This window comes from Salmo salar, chromosome ssa20, assembly GCF_905237065.1.
Source record: "Salmo salar chromosome ssa20, Ssal_v3.1, whole genome shotgun sequence".
Classification (NCBI taxonomy): domain Eukaryota; kingdom Metazoa; phylum Chordata; class Actinopteri; order Salmoniformes; family Salmonidae; genus Salmo; species Salmo salar.
Genome location: NC_059461.1, coordinates 19,233,722 through 19,252,325, shown reverse-complemented (window position 1 = coordinate 19,252,325; position 18,604 = coordinate 19,233,722). Strand labels below are relative to the sequence as shown.

The 18,604-nt window shown below is 45.4% G+C and overlaps 1 protein-coding gene across 1 annotated transcript in view; it reads left to right on the top strand.

Moving 5' to 3' along the window:
- The window catches only part of LOC106579986 (nuclear receptor subfamily 6 group A member 1-A), a 104,886-nt gene that overhangs the window by 52,446 nt on the left and 33,836 nt on the right, over positions 1 to 18,604 (top strand). The window contains exon 3 of the mRNA XM_014160476.2: positions 1,716 to 1,739. Within this exon, the coding sequence (XP_014015951.1) occupies positions 1,716 to 1,739 (24 nt within the window). The remainder of the gene's footprint in view (positions 1 to 1,715; positions 1,740 to 18,604) is intronic.

Here is an 18,604-nt window from a genome sequence, read left to right as displayed (position 1 = left end):
GCTCTGTCAGGTTGGATGGGGAGCGTCGCTGCACAGCTATTTTCAGGTCTCTCCAGAGATGTTAGATCGGGTTCAAGTCTTGGCTCAGGCTGGGCCTCTCAAGGACATTCAGAGCCCACTCCGAAGCCACTCCTGCATTGTCTTGGCTGTGTCCTTAGGGTCGTTGTCCTGTTGGAAGGGGAATTGTCACCCCAGTCTGAGGTTCTGAGCGCTCTGTATCAGGAGTTCATCAAGGGTCTCTCTGTACTTCGCTCTGTTCATCTTTCTCTCGATCCTGACTAGTCTCCCAGTCCCTGCCTCTGAAAAACATCCCCACAGCATAATGATACCACCACCATGCTTCACCGTAGGGATGGTGCCAGGTTTACTCCAGACTCATGGTCTGAGAGTCTTTAGGTGCCTTTTGGCAAACTTCAAGTGAGCTGTCATGTGCCTTTTACTGAGGAGTGGCTTCCGTCTGGCCACTCTACCATAAAGGCCTGATTGGTTGAGTGCTGCAGAGATCGTTGTACTTCTGGAAGATTCTCCCATCTCCACAGAGAAACTCTGGAGCTCTGTCAGAGTGACCATCGGGTTCTTGATCATCTCCCTAACCAAGGCCCTTCTCCCCTGATTGCTCTGTTTGGCCGGGCGACCAGCTCTAGGAAGAGTCTTGGTGGTCCCAAACTTCTTCCATTTAAGAATGATGGAGGCCACTGTGTTCTTGGGGACCTTCAAAGCTGCATAAATTTTTTGGTACCCATCCCCAGATCTGGGCCTCGACACAATCCTGTCTTGGAGTTCTACAGACAGTTCCTTTGACCTCATGGCTTGGTTTTTGCTGTACAACGGAATGCATTCAACTGACATGTGTCTTCTGACAGGTGTGTGCCTTTCTAAATCCTGTCCAATCAATTGAATTTACCACATGTGGACTCCAATCAAGTTGTTGAAACATCTTAAGGATGATCAATGGAAACAGGATCCACCTGAGTCTCATAGCAAAGGGTCTGAATTCTTATGTAAATGAGGTATTTCATTTTTTTATTTTGAATACATTTGCAAAAATGTCCAAAAAACTGTTTTTGCTTTGTCATTATGGGGTATTGTGTGTAGATTGATGAAGGAAAAAAAATCAATTTAATACATTTTAGAGTAAGGCTGTAACGTAACAAAATGTGGAAAAGGTGAAGGGGTCTGAATACTTTCCGAATGCACTGTAGATTATTTGTAGCGTGGCCTATATCCTTTTTCTTAGTAAATTCCTCTATACACTGTCTTTCCTGTGTTATATTTCCCCCTGATCCCCTGTAGTCTGTGTTCATGTGATCTAAGTTTTCGATACGTCTCCATTGGAACGTGTAAAGAGCAAGAACACATATTACTAATTTGTGCTTTCGAGTTTCCTGAATGTTCCAAGACATAGCATACCTATGTCTTGTGTATGCCTACGTACCTGTGCTCTCAGACCGTACAGGCCCAGCCTGTCTGCCCAAGAGGCCGGGTGGTATGCTGTGCATGACAGCTAGACACAACATGGCCCATCAGCTGGGATTGGGGGCCAGAAGATGCTTGACTGAATATTAATGAAAATGAAAATGGGTCTTGGCAAGAAAGACTATAGATTTTTGTGAAGCTATGAAAAAGGCAGAGTGATTCTTTGTATTTGAGTTGAATGGTGTTGATACTAATTACTGTGTATTAATATGTGTTCTGTTTCTCTGTTTGTTTTACAGATGGAATGAATGACAGTAATCTTGGTAAGTGGCACAAACACTTTGTTTTTAATTGAATCTATTTTCACAAGGAATCATCCTGAACCTCCATTCTAACCATGTTCAGTCACTGAACACAGGGAAAGTATATGATAACGATAATATCCGCGTTAGCAACTGCCAGGATTCATGTCCTGCACCTCTTCAGATAAAGCTCCCATCTGGTAAAGTAAACCCCAGCATAGTTTCTCTCTGAGTGAGTCAGAGCAAACAGCAGGTCAGCTCAGGTCAGCTCAGCTCAGGTCAGGTCAGCTCAGCTCAGGTCAGGACAGGTCAGCTCAGGACAGGTCAGCTCAGGACAGGTCAGCTCAGCTCAGGTCAGCTCAGGTCACTCAGGTCAGGTCTGCTCAGGTCAGGTCTGCTCAGGTCAGGTCTGCTCACGTCAGGTCAGCTCACGTCAGGTCAGGTCAGCTCAGCTCACGTCAGGTCAGGTCAGCTGTCACGGTCGTCGTAATAGATGGACCAAGGCGCAGCGGGTACGTGAATGCTCATTTTTATTAATCCAAAACAAAAATGATAAAACGATAAACGGACGACAAAACAGTCTTGTAGGCAACACACAGCAATACAAGAAACAAACACATGAAAACAACCCGAACCTACCACAGTACCCCCCCCCCAAAGGTGCAGACCCAGGATGCACCTGACAACAAAAATACCCAAAACATAAACCCCTAAACTAAAGGGAGGGAAGGGAGGGTGGCTGCCGTCACCGATGGCTCCCGTCAACGACGGCTCCCGTGCTACACCCCCCCTCCCCAAACCTCCTACAGTGGAGGTGGCTTAGGCTCAGGCCTTAGTCCCCTAACTGACCAGTCCACCCCCACTGAATACCTCTGCCTGAAGCCTGTCACTGAGGACCCTGGATTGTACTCTGGGAGCTCCGGACTGTAGGACGACTCTGGGAGCTCCGGACTGTAGGACGACTCTGGGAGCTCCGGACTGTAGGACGACTCAGGGAGCTCCGGACTGTGGGCCGTCTCTCTTGGTTCCGGACAGTGGGCCGTCTCTCTTGGTTCCGGACAGTCTGGACGAGGTACTGTTGCCGGACACTCTGGACGAGGCACTGTTACCGGACACTCTGGACGAGGCACTGTTGCCGGAAGTTCTGGACGAGGCACCGTTGCCGGACACTCTGGACGAGGCACCGTTGCCGGACACTCTGGACGAGGCACCGTTGCCGGACACTCTGGACGAGGCACCGTTGCCGGACACTCTGGACGAGGCACCGTTGCCGGACACTCTGGACGAGGCACCGTTGCCGGACACTCTGGACGAGGCACCGTTGCCGGACACTCTGGACGAGGCACCGTTGCCGGACACTCTGGACGAGGCACCGTTGCCGGACGCTCTGGACGAGGCACTGTCGTCGGAAGCTCGGGACTGGGCTGACGCACAGGAAGCCTAGTGCGTGGTGCTGGTAGTGGAGGTACCAGACTGAGGACACGCACCTCAAGGCTAGTGCGAGGAGCGGGAACAGGACATACTGGACTGGGCTGATGCACTGGAAGCCTGGTCCGTGGTGCTGGCTTGGGATGTGCCAGACTGGAGACACGCACCTCACGGCTAGTGCGAGGAGCGGGAACAGGACACACTGGACCGTGAAGGCGAACTGGCGGTCTCGAGCGCAGTACTGGCTCCACCCTTACTGGCTGGATGCCCACTTCCCCCTGGCAAATGCGGGGCGCTGGCACTGCGCACACCAGCCTGAAAATACTTGGCCTCGCCACAGTACGCATTACCCCGAAGCACAGGGGCCTGTCCAGTCATAGGTTGCCTCAAAAAAGCACGGGGATTTGGCTTGGGGCTTAATCCTCGCCCAGCCAAACTACCCGTGTGCCCCCCCAAAGCAAATTATTGGGACTGCCTCTCAGGTTTGAACCGTGTACCCCTGTAATATTCGCGGTCCTCTTTCACCTTCCTCTATGGGCCCACTCCGGCTTTAATCTCCTCCCAGGTCCACGACTCCCGATAGTCCACCTGTTGCTTCTTCCTCCGCTGCTTGGTCCGTGGTTGGTGAGAGATTCTGTCACGGTCGTCGTAATAGATGGACCAAGGCGCAACGGGTATATGAATGCTCATTTTTATTAATCCAAAACAAACACGAAAAAACCGATAAACGGACGACAAAACAGTCTTGTAGGCAACACACAGCAATACAAGAAACAATCTCCCACAAACCCCAAAACAAACATACTCCTAATTATAGGACCTTCAATCAGAGGCAACGATAGACAGCTGCCTCCAACTGAAGGCCCCAACACCAATTAGCAAAACATAGAAATACATTACATTTACATTTAAGTCATTTAGCAGACGCTCTTATCCAGAGCGACTTACAAAATGGTGCATTCACCTTATGATATCCAGTGGAACAACCACTTTACAATAGTGCATCTAAATATTTTAAGGGGGGGTTACAAGGATTACTTTATCCTATCCTAGGTATTCCTTAAAGAGGTGGGGTTTCAGGTGTCTCCGGAAGGTGGTGATTGACTCCGCTGTCCTGGCGTCGTGAGGGAGCTTGTTCCACCATTGGGGTGCCAGAGCAGCGAACAGTTTTGACTGGGCTGAGCGGGAACTGTGCTTCCTCAGAGGTAGGGGGGCCAGCAGGCCAGTGGTGGATGAACGCAGTGCCCTTGTTTGGGTGTAGGGCCTGATCAGAGCCTGAAGGTATGGAGGTGCCGTTCCCTTCACAGCTCCGTAGGCAATCACCATGGTCTTGTAGCGGATGCGAGCTTCAACTGGAAGCCAGTGGAGAGAGCGGAGGAGCGGGGTGACGTGAGAGAACTTGGGAAGGTTGAACACCAGACGGGCTGCGGCGTTCTGGATGAGTTGTAGGGTAGGGTAGTTGTAGTTGTAAGTAAATACAAATGACTAGACAGAACATAGAAATAAACTAACATAGAACAATAACCAAAAACCCCGGAATACATAAATATAACACCCCTCTACGTACACAACCACCCCGAACCATATAAAACAAATACCCCATGCCACGTCCTGACCAAACTCAAATAACAAATAACCCCTTTACTGGTCAGGACGTGACATCAGCTCAGGTCAGGTCAGGTCAGCTGTCAGCTCAGGACAGGTCAGCTCAGGTCAGGTCACTCAGGTCAGGTCAGCTCAGCTCAGGTCAGCTCAGGACAGGTCAGCTCAGGACAGCTCAGCTCAGGTCAGGTCAGCTCAGGTCAGCTCAGGACAGGTCAGCTCAGGACAGGTCAGGACAGGTCAGCTCAGGACAGGTGTTGCTGTCTCTCAGGTCATTGTGTAACTCAGTCAGTCAGTTCACTTCAGACAGTTAGGTAGGTTTTTAGTTTTTTTTATGTGCCTGTAAAGTTGAGTCTGTCTGATTATCACAGTAATACAGACTTGGGGATAGCCTACCAACCAGGCATGGAGGTTTTTTTACATTCCTCCCTTCCACATGCTGCACACAGGAATGTGACTGGGTCTGGGACGTCCAGTCAGGGATGCGCCACCACCGAGGAGAGGGGTGGGGGGGTGGGGGGACTGAAACCAGTTGGATCATCCTGGCTTGGATGAAGCCTGTGCCCATGCCCACCTGATTAGAGGTATTTTCCAGCCAGCCAGGGTGTAATGACAGAATTGTGTTGTTGTCCCTTCCTGCAGCCCCAGCTGGACTAATAGTCATGTTAGCTTGGGGCAGTGTGTCATTAGCTCCCCACCCATTAAGAGGCAGGAGCTCTGTCATTTCACAGCTAAATCACAGGGCTCTCTGGAGATCACAGCAACTCTAAAGCGCTTGTGCAGGTCGCCTAACCCTCACTCAATATGTAGAGCTTATACATACTGTATCAACACAGAGACATGACTGTGACATTGATGAAACAGAGGCGAACGGACCTCAATGAGGCAAAACTGTGATATTTGCTGATATAGGCCTACTGTGGTCATTTCATCTAACTGTTATTGGGAAAAAATATATTGCTAATAATTCTAAGATGATTCATGGTTATCATCACATAGATGATTAACAGGCTAGCGTAACGTAGCATCCATCAGAGCTCCCACTAATCTGCTGTGATTAGCCTAAGCCCTCTACGCCAGGCTCGGGAAGGAAGGAAGGACTGAGTGATGAGAAACTTTTCTCCGTTCAGAGTTTTGCTTATTTGTCTGGAATAGCTTGTCAAACTGGTAATTACACTGCCATTGGTTTGGATCCTCCCTATGGTGCAAAACTGTCCTCACAAGAGCCGCAGACATGCAGGATTATTTCAATGTCATGCACAGGCTATGTCGTAGAAAAAAGCTGTATGGTCTCCTGGTACTGGCACAGTAAAAACTACTATGCAGTTTACAACAAAACATTTTTTTTTAACAAACATTTTACTCCATATTGATCCACTTTTATATCATTGTATATGTTCAGTCTGTAGGCTTCATAGGACGGCGTAAATAGATGGCTCCTTCATTCTTACACTGTTTTCTTTACTTTAGTAAAAGGGCCATGCTACAGTTGGTGACACTATCTAATAATAATCAAGGCTCAATTATACAATATACATTAAAAATGTTTAGGTCAAGAACATGACCTCTTCCATTAGGATTCGTGTCTGCTTAACTTTGCCCTTTAGCGGGCTATGTTGTGTAAGGGCCACAACATGAATAATGTTGGTATTTGCGAGGCAGGCAGGCTGTGCTGAGTGGAGAGCTAACTGGAGCAGGAGAATGGCGCTGTTCGGCGAGGTTCACGGCTGTTATTCCTACAGGCGATGAGCGTGAAAGGAACTAACGCCATCCGACAGTTCTGGAGCGGAAAAGGAGGAGAGGGAGAGGAGAGAGGGGAGGGGGGGTAAGAAGAGGTAGATGGGGGATGATGGAGAGGGGGAGGGAGGAGAGTATATGGGGGGGTAAGTGTTAGATGAGGCAGACAGGGAAAGAGGGGATGAGCTAGATATGGAGAAAGCAAGGATGAGCAAGATGGGGGAAGAGAGGGAAGGGATGGAGCAGCAATGAACTAGATAGTGTAGGGACCTCCACTGTTCACCACCACAAATAATGTAATATGGGCTCTATAGATGTTATCAAGGCGCATGAAAAGTAGACAGGAAGACGACGGTTTGAAATGCCCGAGGCAAACTCTGACATTTTATCACACAGTCAGGCAAATCCAGTGTGGGTAGTATGTGTGATTTAGCTGAGGACAGATTGGCTACTAGCCTGTCATTCTGAAATTGAGCCTCTAACAGGATTCTTATGATAAGTCCTCAGGGAGGGTTTCAGTCTAGAATATTTCTAACAGAGGTGAACCCGGTCATTTCATAGGATGCTGGGATCACTCTTAGGACTGGAAGATGGAGAGAAAATGGACAGGAACAGGAGGGATAGATCGACTGAGAAAAGAGGGTCAAGACCGCTAGCTAATGAGGATTATAGAGACAGAGAAAAGGGACATGACAAGTGAGGGAGGGAGAGACAGAGAAAGGGGAAATGGTGGAAGGTGAGAGAAGGATAGACAGAGAGAGGAGAGGGACAGGGAAGTGCGGGAGGATCACACTGTAATTTGGCAGGCTCCAGGCCCACTCAGTCTACAGGCGGCTCCTTTTGAAGGAGAAGCAGCAGACAGGGATGTGCACCCTGCTGTCTGTGAAACCTGTCATTATCATGTTGGCTGAGAGAAGAAAAAAAACGGCTTGATGTCTCATCCTTAAAAACACACAAACCCCTCTGCTCCTAAATACCGGACAGCCCAGACGCTTGATGTCAAGACTATCTCTGTGTTTTAGTAGCTTTACTTATAAAACACAGTGTTTCAGGCTTAACCCTATTGAATGTGGTGTAGGTCAGGGGCAGTACTAGTCCACCCTGGTTTAAAATGTAGAAATGGAGCCATCACACGATTTGTTTGTCTATCACATCATGGCTGAGGACAATCGCTTTCACCTAGTTTTACAATGAAGTTCCAAAAATGTTTTGTTTCAAAACCACACATTTAGTGAGGTGTTATTACTAGTCTTATAGTAGTAGTAAATCTTCAGGTTAGGGATACGACTATAGTGATTCCCTAAAATAGAGACAGCAACGCTCGTCTCTGAAATAAGCAGGGTGTGTTGTTTGATCCCAGGCTTATGGTAAAAGCCAGACTAAAACCCTCAAACACTGTGTCTGTGAGCTGGTCTCATACCCTTTCATCATCTGTCTATCTATCATGGTATACCTGTCTGTTGTAGGCGACCATAGGTGGAAGAGATTGTATATTGGTGGTGCCTATGCGTGTCTTTGTTTGTAAAAGAGCGAGTTGATTCACGTTGGCGTTAGCTCTCTCTTGGTCCCCTGAGCGAGTGGACCTGAGAGGGTTTAATATTATCTGTTGTCTCCCTCTGCTGGTGAATCTTCTGAAGTCTGGTCATGTTGAGGCTGCTAAACGGCCCTCCCCTCTCCTCCTCTGCTTACGGAATATAACATCGTGTTTTATTTGTATACTGGGTTAAGGGTTACCACCCAAATACTGATGTGTCAAATATAGCTTTTGTTTCCCACATTGTAGAAAGCTAGTGGTATGGATATTTGAAAAATAAAGTTGTTCTTTTTGGGGTTATTTAATAGGCACTCGCAGTAACCAGTGATGTTTTTACACACTTATCCCCACATAGCTATAGGCATATGGATTTTCGTCTTTGAGAAACAGATTGCTAATTGTTGACATACTGTACGTTTTAGTTACTGTAACAGGATATGAATGTCTCTCACTCAGTACTGTTCAGTATTGCAGTGTACCCAAAGCCAGGGTGTTACCACTTGTGTTAGCTAGAATTACACTGATAAATAATGTGTGACTTTCACCACCCTTGACTGACTGCCAGCTGGAGACTGTGGAATGTGTGTGTGTGTCTCTCTCTACAAGACAAGCCTTCTACTGTATGTTCTATGAGGGCCCAGCTGGCTAGGCAGTTAGGGGTAGTGGATCTTCATCCATTACTTGTATGACACCAAATGGTTGTGTCCTGTGACTTTACAGGTAGAAACAGAGAAAGAGTTACAGTATGTTGGCAGTGGTGTATGAACTCACAAAGTCCTGTTTTGTAAAATGCCCTGTGTTCTATCATTGGTTTGATATTAGCATAAGTCTTGTCAAATGGATCACAAATGGATTCTAAAGATTCTCTGTTTTTACTGTTCAGTCACGTTGACACTGGCCAGTTCAGTTTTACAGTGTCTTCATGTAAGACACTGTACATCTTCATGTAAGACACTGTAAATCTTCATGTAAGACACTGCAAAAGTTCAGTGACTTTTTCCACATTTTGTTGTGTTACAGCCTGAATTTCAAATTGATTAAATAGAGATTGTTTTGTTTCTGGCCTACCCACAATACCCCATAATGTCAAAGTGGAATTATGTTTTTAGAAATTTTAGCATGGTGAAGTTATTAATTACACTTTGGGTGGTGTATCAATACACCCAGTCACTAGAAAGATACAGGCATCCTTCTTAACTCAGTTGCCATAGAGGAAGGAAACCGCTCAGGGATTTCACCATGAGGCCAATGGTGACTTTAAAACAGTTACAGAGTTTAATGGCTGTGATAGGAAAAAACTCTGGATGGGTCAACAACATTGTAGTTACTCCACAATACTAACCTAAATGACAGAGTGAAAAGAAGGAAGCCTGTACAGATAAAAAATATACCAAAACATGCATCCTGTTTGCAACAAGGCACTAAAGGAAAACTGCAAAAAAATGTAGCAAAGAAATTAACTTAATTCCAAAGCATTATGTTTGGGGCAAATACAACACAACACATCACTGAGTACCATTCTTCATATTTTCAAGCAGGTGGTGGATGCATCATGTTATGGGTATGCTTTGTCATTGCCAACAAATAGGGAGTTCTTTAGGATAAAAAGAAACAGAATACAGCGAAGCACAGGCAAAATCCTAGAGGAAAACCTGGTTCAGTCTGCTTTCCACCGGAGACTGGGAGATGAATTCAGTAGGCCAATAACCTAAAACACAAGGCCAAATCTACACTGTGCCTTCAGAAAGTATTCACACCCCTTGACTTATTCCACATTTTGTTGTGTTACAGCCTGAATGTAAAATGGATGAAATAAAACAAAAAATTCACCCATCTACACACAATACCCCATAATGGCAAAGTCAAGGGGTGTGAATACTTTCTGAAGGCACTGCATAAGTCACCAGCAATTTTAATTCTGTGTCATTAACACACCTGATGCCCAACTTCCATCAACATGTCTCCTTCACCACTAGGGGCGATAGAGTCCTAGACCACTGTTACTCTACCCCACAAGCAAGCATACAAGGCCCTCCCTCATCCGCCTTTCGGAAAATGAGATCATGACTCCGTACTCCTGTTTCCTGTTTACAAGCAGAAGCTCAAACAGAAAGTACCTGTGACTCTCTCTGTTGAGAAATGGTCATCAGAATCAGAGATTATGCTACAGGACTGCTTTGCTAGCACTGATTGGAATATGTTCCAAGACTCCGCCGATAACATTGACTAGTTAAACACCTCCGTCACTGGCTTCATAAAGAAATTCATCGGCGACATTGTTCCCACAGTGAAGGTTCGCTGCTTCCCCAATCAAAAGCCCTAGATTAACACAGAGGTTGGCGCTAAACTAAAGCACAGGGCTACCGCACTCAGGGCTATCGCAGACAACCCTGAGGCTACGGCTGAGGACAGGAACAAGTGCAAGAAGTCCCACTACGACCTTTGCGGAGTCATCAAATTAGATAAAAGACAATATAGGAATAAATTGAAATCATATTACACAGGCTCCAAAACGTGGCAGGGTAGTCCATTGCGGATTACAAAGGAAGACCCAGCCATGATCTGCCCAATGCTGCCTCTCTACCAGAGCAACTTAACGCATTTTATGCACGCTTCGACAATGACAACACCATACCGTGCGTGAGGGCCCTCACCGAACCAGAGGACTGGATGATCTCGCTCTCCGAGGCCAACGTGTGTAAGGTCTCTCTAGGGTCGGCGGGACGAAATCGTCCCACCTACGTAACAGCCAGTGGAATCCTGTGGCGTGTTATTCAAATACCTTAATGCTATTACTTCAGTTTCTCAAACATATGACTATTTTACACCATTTTAAAGACAAGACTCTCGTTAATCTAACCACACTGTCCGATTTCAAAAAGGCTTTACAACGAAAGCAAAACATTAGATTATGTCAGCAGAGTACCCAGCCAGAAATAATGACACCCATTTTTCAAGCTAGCATATAATGTCACATAAACCCAAACCACAGCTAAATGCAGCACTAACCTTTGATGATCTTCATCAGATGACACACCTAGGACATTATGTTATACAATACATGCATGTTTTGTTTAATCAAGTTCATATTTATATCAAAAAACAGCTTTTTACATTAGCATGTGACGTTCAGAACTAGCATACCCCCCGCAAACTTCCGGTGAATTTACTAAACATTTACTAAATTACTCACGATAAACGTTCACAAAAAGCATAACAATTATTTTAAGAATTATAGATACAGAACTCCTCTATGCACTCGATATGTCCGATTTTAAAATAGCTTTTCGGTGAAAGCACATTTTGCAATATTCTAAGTAGATAGCCCGGCATCACAGGGCTAGCTATTTAGACACCCAGCAAGTTTAGCACTCACCAAAGTCAGATTTACTATAAGAAAAATGTTATTACCTTTGGTGTTCTTCGTCAGAATGCACTCCCAGGACTTCTACTTCAATAACAAATGTTGGTTTGGTCCCAAATAATCCATAGTTATATCCAAATAGCGGCGTTTTGTTCGTGCGTTCAAGACACTATCCGAAAGGGTAAATAAGGGTTACGCGCACGACGCATTTCGTGACAAAACATTTCTAAATATTCCATTACCGTACTTCGAAGCATGTCAACCACTGTTTAAAATCAATTTTTATGCAATTTTTCTCGTAAAAAAGCGATAATATTCCGACCGGGAATCTGTGTTTAGGTTCAGAGACGAACGAAAATAAAAACATGGGGTCGACTCGTGCACGCGCCTCAGCCCATTGTCCTCTGATAGAGCACTTGCCAAAAGCGCTAATGTGTTTCAGCCTGGGGCTGGAATTACACCATTCAGCTTTTTCCCGCCTTCTGAGAGCCTATGGGAGCCGTAGGAAGTGTCATGTTACAGCAAAAATCCTCAGTCTTCAATAAACAGAGTCAAGAAGCTCAAGGAATGGTCAGACAGGCCACTTCCTGTAAGGAATCTTCTCAGGTTTTTGCCTGCCATATGAGTTCTGTTATACTCACAGACACCATTCAAACAGTTTTATAAACTTTAGGGTGTTTTCTATCCAAAGCCAATAATTATATGCATATTCTAGTTACTGGGCAGGAGTAGTAACCAGATTAAATCGGGTACGTTTTTTATCCGGCCGTGCAAATACTGCCCCCTATCCCCAACAGGTTAATCAGGTCAACACTCGTGAGGCCGGACTGAATTCCAGGGCGTGTTTTCAGAGTATGCGCAGATCACCTGGCAGTCAGCTGGCCGTCATTTTCAACCTCTCCTTGTCCCAGTCTGTAATCCCCACATGTCTTAAGACTCTAAGGCTTCATGCCACAATGACTACCGCCCTGTAACACTCACATCTGTAATCCTGAAGTGCTTTGAGAGGCTGGTTATGGCACACATTAACTCCATCAACCCAGACACCCTAGACCCACTCCAATTTGCATACCGCCCCACAGATCCATAGAAAATGCAATCTCTATTGCACTCCACACTACCCTCCGACCTGTATGAGAGGAATACCTATGTGAAAGTGTTGTCATTGACTACAGCTCAGGGTTCAACACCATAGTGCTATCCAAGCTCATCACTAAGCTAAGGACCCTGGGACTGAACACCTCCCTCTGCAACTGGATCCTGGACTTCCTGACGAGCCGACCCCAGGTAGTGAGGGTAGGCAACATCCCCTCCGCCACACTGACCCTCCACACGGGGGCCCCACAGGGGTGTGTGTTTAGTCCCCTCCTGTACTCCCTGTTCACCCACGACTGTGGGACATGCATGAATCTAACACCATCATCAAGTTTGCTGACGAAACGACAGTGGTAGGCCTGATCACCTGCGATGATGAGACAGGTCAGTGACCTGTCAGTGTGGTGGCGGCATCACTGCTTGGTATGGCAACAGCACCACCCTCGATTACATGGTGCTACAAAGGGTGGCGCAGACAGCCCAGTACATCACTGGGGCTGAGCTACCTGCCATCCAGGACCTTTACATCAGGCGGTGTGATAGGAATGCCCGGAAAATCATAAAAGACTAAAACCACCCAAGCCATAGACTGTTCTCTCTGCTTCCGCACGGCAAGCGGTACCGGTGCATCAGTTCTGACACCAACAGGCTCCTGACCAGTTTCTATGCTAAGACTGCTAAATGTACAATGCCAAACGGCTGGAGTGATATGAAGCTCGCCGCCATTGCACTCTGGAGCAGTGGAAATGCGTTCTCTGGAGTGATGAGTCACGCTTCACCATCTGGCAAACCAACAGACTAATCTGGGTTTGGCAGATGCCAGGAGAATGCAACCTGCCCCAATGCATAGTGCCAACTGTAACGTTTGGTGGAGGAGGAATAATGGTCTGGGTCTGTTTTTCATCGTTCAGGCTAGGCCCCTTAGTTCCAGTGAAGAGAAATCTTAATGCTACAGCATACAATGATATTCTAGACGATTCTGTGCTTCCAACTTTGTGGCAATAGTTTTCAGCATGACAATTCCCCCGTGCACAAAGCGAGGTCCGTACAGAAATGTTTTTTTGAGATCGATGTGGAAGAACTTGACTGGCCTGCACAGAGCCCTGACTTCAACCTCATCGAACACCTTTGGGATGAATTGGATCGCCGACTTTGTGCCAGGCCTAATCGCCCAACATCAGTGACCGACCTCACTAACACTCTTGTGGCTAAATGGAAGCAATACTTGGCACAGGCAGATGCCATACTGTATATATTTTGGAATGAGATATTTGATGAGCAGGTGTCCACATACTTTTGGCCATGTGGTGTATCTACCTCTGTCATGCACATTGTAAATATGGTATTGGAACTGACCCTGTATATAGCTTTTTACTTTCTCGTGTTCTTCTTATTTCTTACTTTTATTTATGTGTTTTTGTTCTACCTTATGTAATTTTTTTGTATTACATTTATATTGATAACTGCATTGTTGGGTTTAGAGCTTGCAAGAAAGGCATTTCACTGTACTTGTGCATGTGACATTAAAACTGGAAACTAATCTTTGGGGGTGGACGTGACCCCGGAGCCTGTTGGAGAGTGAGGTCAGCCCTCATTAAGGCAAGCTCACGTCACACCTCTATCCTTCACTATCTATCTTACTGACTCACAATTTATATCACCATTATGCTGTATGCCACTGCTTAGAGAAGGAACGTATTTGTTGTGTGTTTTAAAAGAGAGAGATTAACTGTAGATGTGTTTGCGGTGTAGAGTGTGCTGTGTCTCATTGGTTGTGTCAACTTGCTCTATTACAATGGGCTGTGACTTTTTGTGATACAGAATCTATAGTCTTCTCCGTATGGATGTGGTTTGAAGTTGTGAATATTTTATATTGGGTGTTTGTGGTTTATGTGTAGATGGGTTATTGAGAAAGATAAAGGGTTTGTCTATTCCTGTTATAAAGGATAGTCATTGCCTCCCAACTCAAAAGGAATTTGCCAGTATGCTTGGCCAAACAGGAAAGGGAGGGGGAGGGGAGCAGCAAACTAAATACTACCCTTTGTTGCTCTGTTTAGGGAAATGCAAAAAAAAACTAACAATAAGCTCTTTCCAATTGACATCTGATTAAATTAACATTTCAGAAAACAGCTTTACATGATCACTATTGTTGTGTCCTGGCCTTTGTTTAGTGGTATCACCCCTAATGAATACACTTCTCATGTATTTGTTATGGTTATTTCTATTCATCTTCTTAGATAAAGTTGTGAACATTCCCTCAAACATTTGAATAGTTTTTAAGAAATATGCAAAAAATTCAACAAGTAGTCAACTGGGATTCAAGTGATGTTATGTGACAGAAACCGCTGATGTCCCCCAGCCAGTGTTCTCTCTCTGTGTGCTCAGCCTGTTGTGCAAGGGCAGACAGTGGGCCACATATATAACCTCCCTCATTGTTTAACCAGATAAATCAGGGCTGTTTGGGATTTAGATTAGCAACGATACAGGGAACAGAACCCATAAACAAGGGGACATCCATGAGACATGTAGAGATAGCCTCTACCTGACCTGACCTGTTGTAGAACAGTCATAATGCCTCTCCACATCGCCCTAATAACTAGCCAAGTAAATCGCAGGCAACATTATCCCCGCCGTCCCCTGTGACTTCAAAGTTAAAGGCAAAATTGCTGATTATGCTGTTCATCTTTGCCGTGTGCGTGGGGGGGGGTGAAGGTACTAAGGTCAAGGGTGACATATGGCCAGTTCCCATGGCCGAGCTCCCCGCTCATCATCATCAGGCTTGGTTTCCTATTAGCATTGACAAACTGAGGTTATGCCCTTCAAAACATGTAAACAGAGGACATTTCCTTCAGATGTACAGATTTGCCAAAAACATACAGTATGGCATCTGCCTGTGCCAAGTATATCCTATTAAAGTGTAGAATGGTGCATTGACAGCATGACTAACAATCTCCGTATTTCTATCATATGAAATCAAAGTGCAATAACACAAACAACCAACATTTTACTGAATAGCAGTTGTGATTAGTGCATATAAACCATAGATGTAATATACAGTAAAGTCCCTGTGGAGTAACCTTGACACAGTGACATATGGCGCGAGACTCTTTAGGGTATTACTGTAAAGTAATCTTGGAGACGGCGAGACTTGTCTTTGGCTATTACACTACTAGAGCAGGTCTGTCGATGGATCAGCAATCTGCTATATTACCAGTGGTGTAAAGTACTTAAGTAAGAATATATTAAAGTACTACTTAAGTAATTTTTGGGGGTATCTGTACTTTACTATTTATATTTTTGACTACTTTTACTTCACTGCATTCCTAAAGAGAATATTGTACTTTTTACTCCATACATTTTCTCTGACAACCAAAATGACATTTTGAGTGCTTAGCAGGACAGAACAATAGTCAAATTCACACACTTATCAAGAGAACTTGTGGTCATCCCTACTGCCTCTGGCTTGGCGGACTCACTAAGCACAAATGCATCTTTTGTAAATAATCTCTGGCTATCCGTACATTTTTAAAACAAGAAAATGGTGCCATCTGCTTTGCTTAGTATAATGAATTTTAAGTGATTTATACTTTTACTTTTGATACTTAAGTATATTTTAGCAATTACATTTACTTTTGATACTTAAGTATATTTAAAACCAAATACTTTTAGACTTTTACTCTAGTAGTATTTTACTGGCTGACTTTCACTTTAACTTGAGTAACTTTCTATTAAGGTATCTATACTTTTACTCAAGTATAACAATTGTATACTTTTTCCACCACTGTATATTATTACTACGACTGATTTCAAGTTTCAAGTTTTAATGTCACATGCACACGTACAGTGAAATGCCTTGCAAGCTCTAAACCCAACAATGCAGTCATCAGTAACAATGTAATATAAAACTTATCATAAGGTAGAACTAAAACACACAAGAAATAAAAATAAGAAATAGGAAGAACACGAGAAAGTAAGCATACTATATACAGGGTCAGTCTGTTCCAGTACCATATTTACAATGTGCAGGGATCCTGAAGTGATGGAGGTAGATATGTATAAGGGTAAGGTGACTGGGAATCAAGATATATGATGAACTGAGTAGCAGCAGCGTATATGATGATTGTATGTGAGTGGATGTGCTTGTGTGTAGAGTCAGTGTCAATGTATGTGCATATTATGTGTGTGTGTGAGCAAGTGTTGGACTGAGTTTCTGTGTGCGTGAGTGTGAAGAGCCCAGTGAATGTGCATAAAGATAAAATAAAATACAAGGCTCAACACAGATAGACCGTGTAGCCATTTTGTTAGCTATTTAGCAGACTTATGGCTTGGGGATAGAAGCTGTTCAGGAGCCTGTTGGAGACAGAATTGATGCACCGATACCGCTTACCATAAGAAGCACAGAGAACAGTCCATGGCTTGGGTGGCTGGAGTCAATGATTTTCTGGGCCTTCCTTTCACACTCCCTGATATAGAGGTCCTGAATGGCAGGGAGCTCAGCCCAGTGAAATGTTTATTTAATTTTTTATTTAACCTTAATTTAACTAGGCAAGTCAGTTAAGAACAAATTATTATTTACAATGACGCCTAGGCAGTGGGTTAACTGCCTTGTTCAGGGGCAGAACGACAGATTTTTACCTTGTCAGCTCGGGGATTCGATCCTGGCCCAACGCTCTAACCACTAGGCTACCTGCCGCCCTCATGATGTACCGGGCTGTCTGCACCACCCTCTGTAGCACCATGTCATCGAGGTCGGTGCTATTGCCATACCAAGCAGTGATGCAGCCAGTTAACATGCTCTCAATGGTACAGCTGTAGAACTTTTTGAGGATCTGAGGGCCCATGCCAAAGCTTTTCAACCTCCTGAGGGGGAAGAGACGCTGTTACGCCTTCTTCGTGACTGTGCGTGTGTGGACCATTTTAAGTCCTTATGGATTTGGACACTGAGGAACTTGAAGCTTTCGATCCACTCCACTGCAGCCCTGTCAATGTGGATGGGGGCTTGCTCGCCCTCCCATTTTCTGTAGTTTACGATCAGCACCTTGGTCTTACTGACGTTGAGGGAGAGGTTGTTGTTCCAGCACCGCACTGTCAGGTCACTGACATCCTTCCTGTAAGCTGTCTCTTCGTCGCCAGGGATCAGTTCTACCACCTACCACAGGCCTACTTGCATTCAGCAAGCTTGATGATGGTGTTGGACTTGTGCATGGCCACGCTGTCGTGGTTGAACAGGGAGAACATGAGGGGACTAAGCACACACTCCTGTGGGGCCCCCGTTATGAGGTTCAGCGTGGCGGAGGTGATGTTTGCTTACCCTCACCACCCGGGCTCGGCCCGTCAGGAAGACCAGGATCCAGTTGCAGAGGGAGGTGTTCAGTCCCAGGGTCCTAATCTTGGTGACGAGTTTAGATGGGACTATGGTGTTAAACGCTGAGCTGTAGTCAATGAACAGCATTCTCACATAGGTATTCCTCTTATACAGGTGGGTGAGGGCAGTGTGGAGTGCAATTGAAATTGCGTCGTCTATGGATCTGTTGGGCCGGTATGCAAATTGGAGGGGGTCTAGGGTGTCTTGGATGATGGAGTTGATGTGTGCCATAACCAGCCTCTCAAAGCACTTCATGATTACAGATGTGAGTGCTACAGGGTGGTAGATGGTGGTGATCTTAAACGATATGGGGATTACAGACTGGGTCAAGGAGAGGTTGAAAATTACAGTGAATATGCCTGCCAGCTGTTCTGCGCATGCTCTGAGAACGAGCCCTGGAATACCGTCGGGCTTTGCGGGTGTTGATCTGATTAAAGACCTTACTCATGTCGGCCTCAAAGGGCGGGATCACCCAGTCTTCTGGGTCAGTGGCGGCCCTCACACACGGCACAGTGTTGTTATTGTCGAAGCGTGCATAAATGCATTCATTTTGTCTGGTAGAGAGGCATCGTTGGGCAGATCACGGCTGCATCTTCCTTTGTAATCCGTAATAGACCGTAGCCCCTGCCACATGCGGTGGTTGTCGGAGCCATTGTAATATGATTCTACCTTTTTCCTATATTGTCCTTTTGCTCATTTGATGACTCTGCGGAGGTCTTAGTGGGACTTCTTGTACTTGTTCCTGTCCTCAGCCGTAGCCT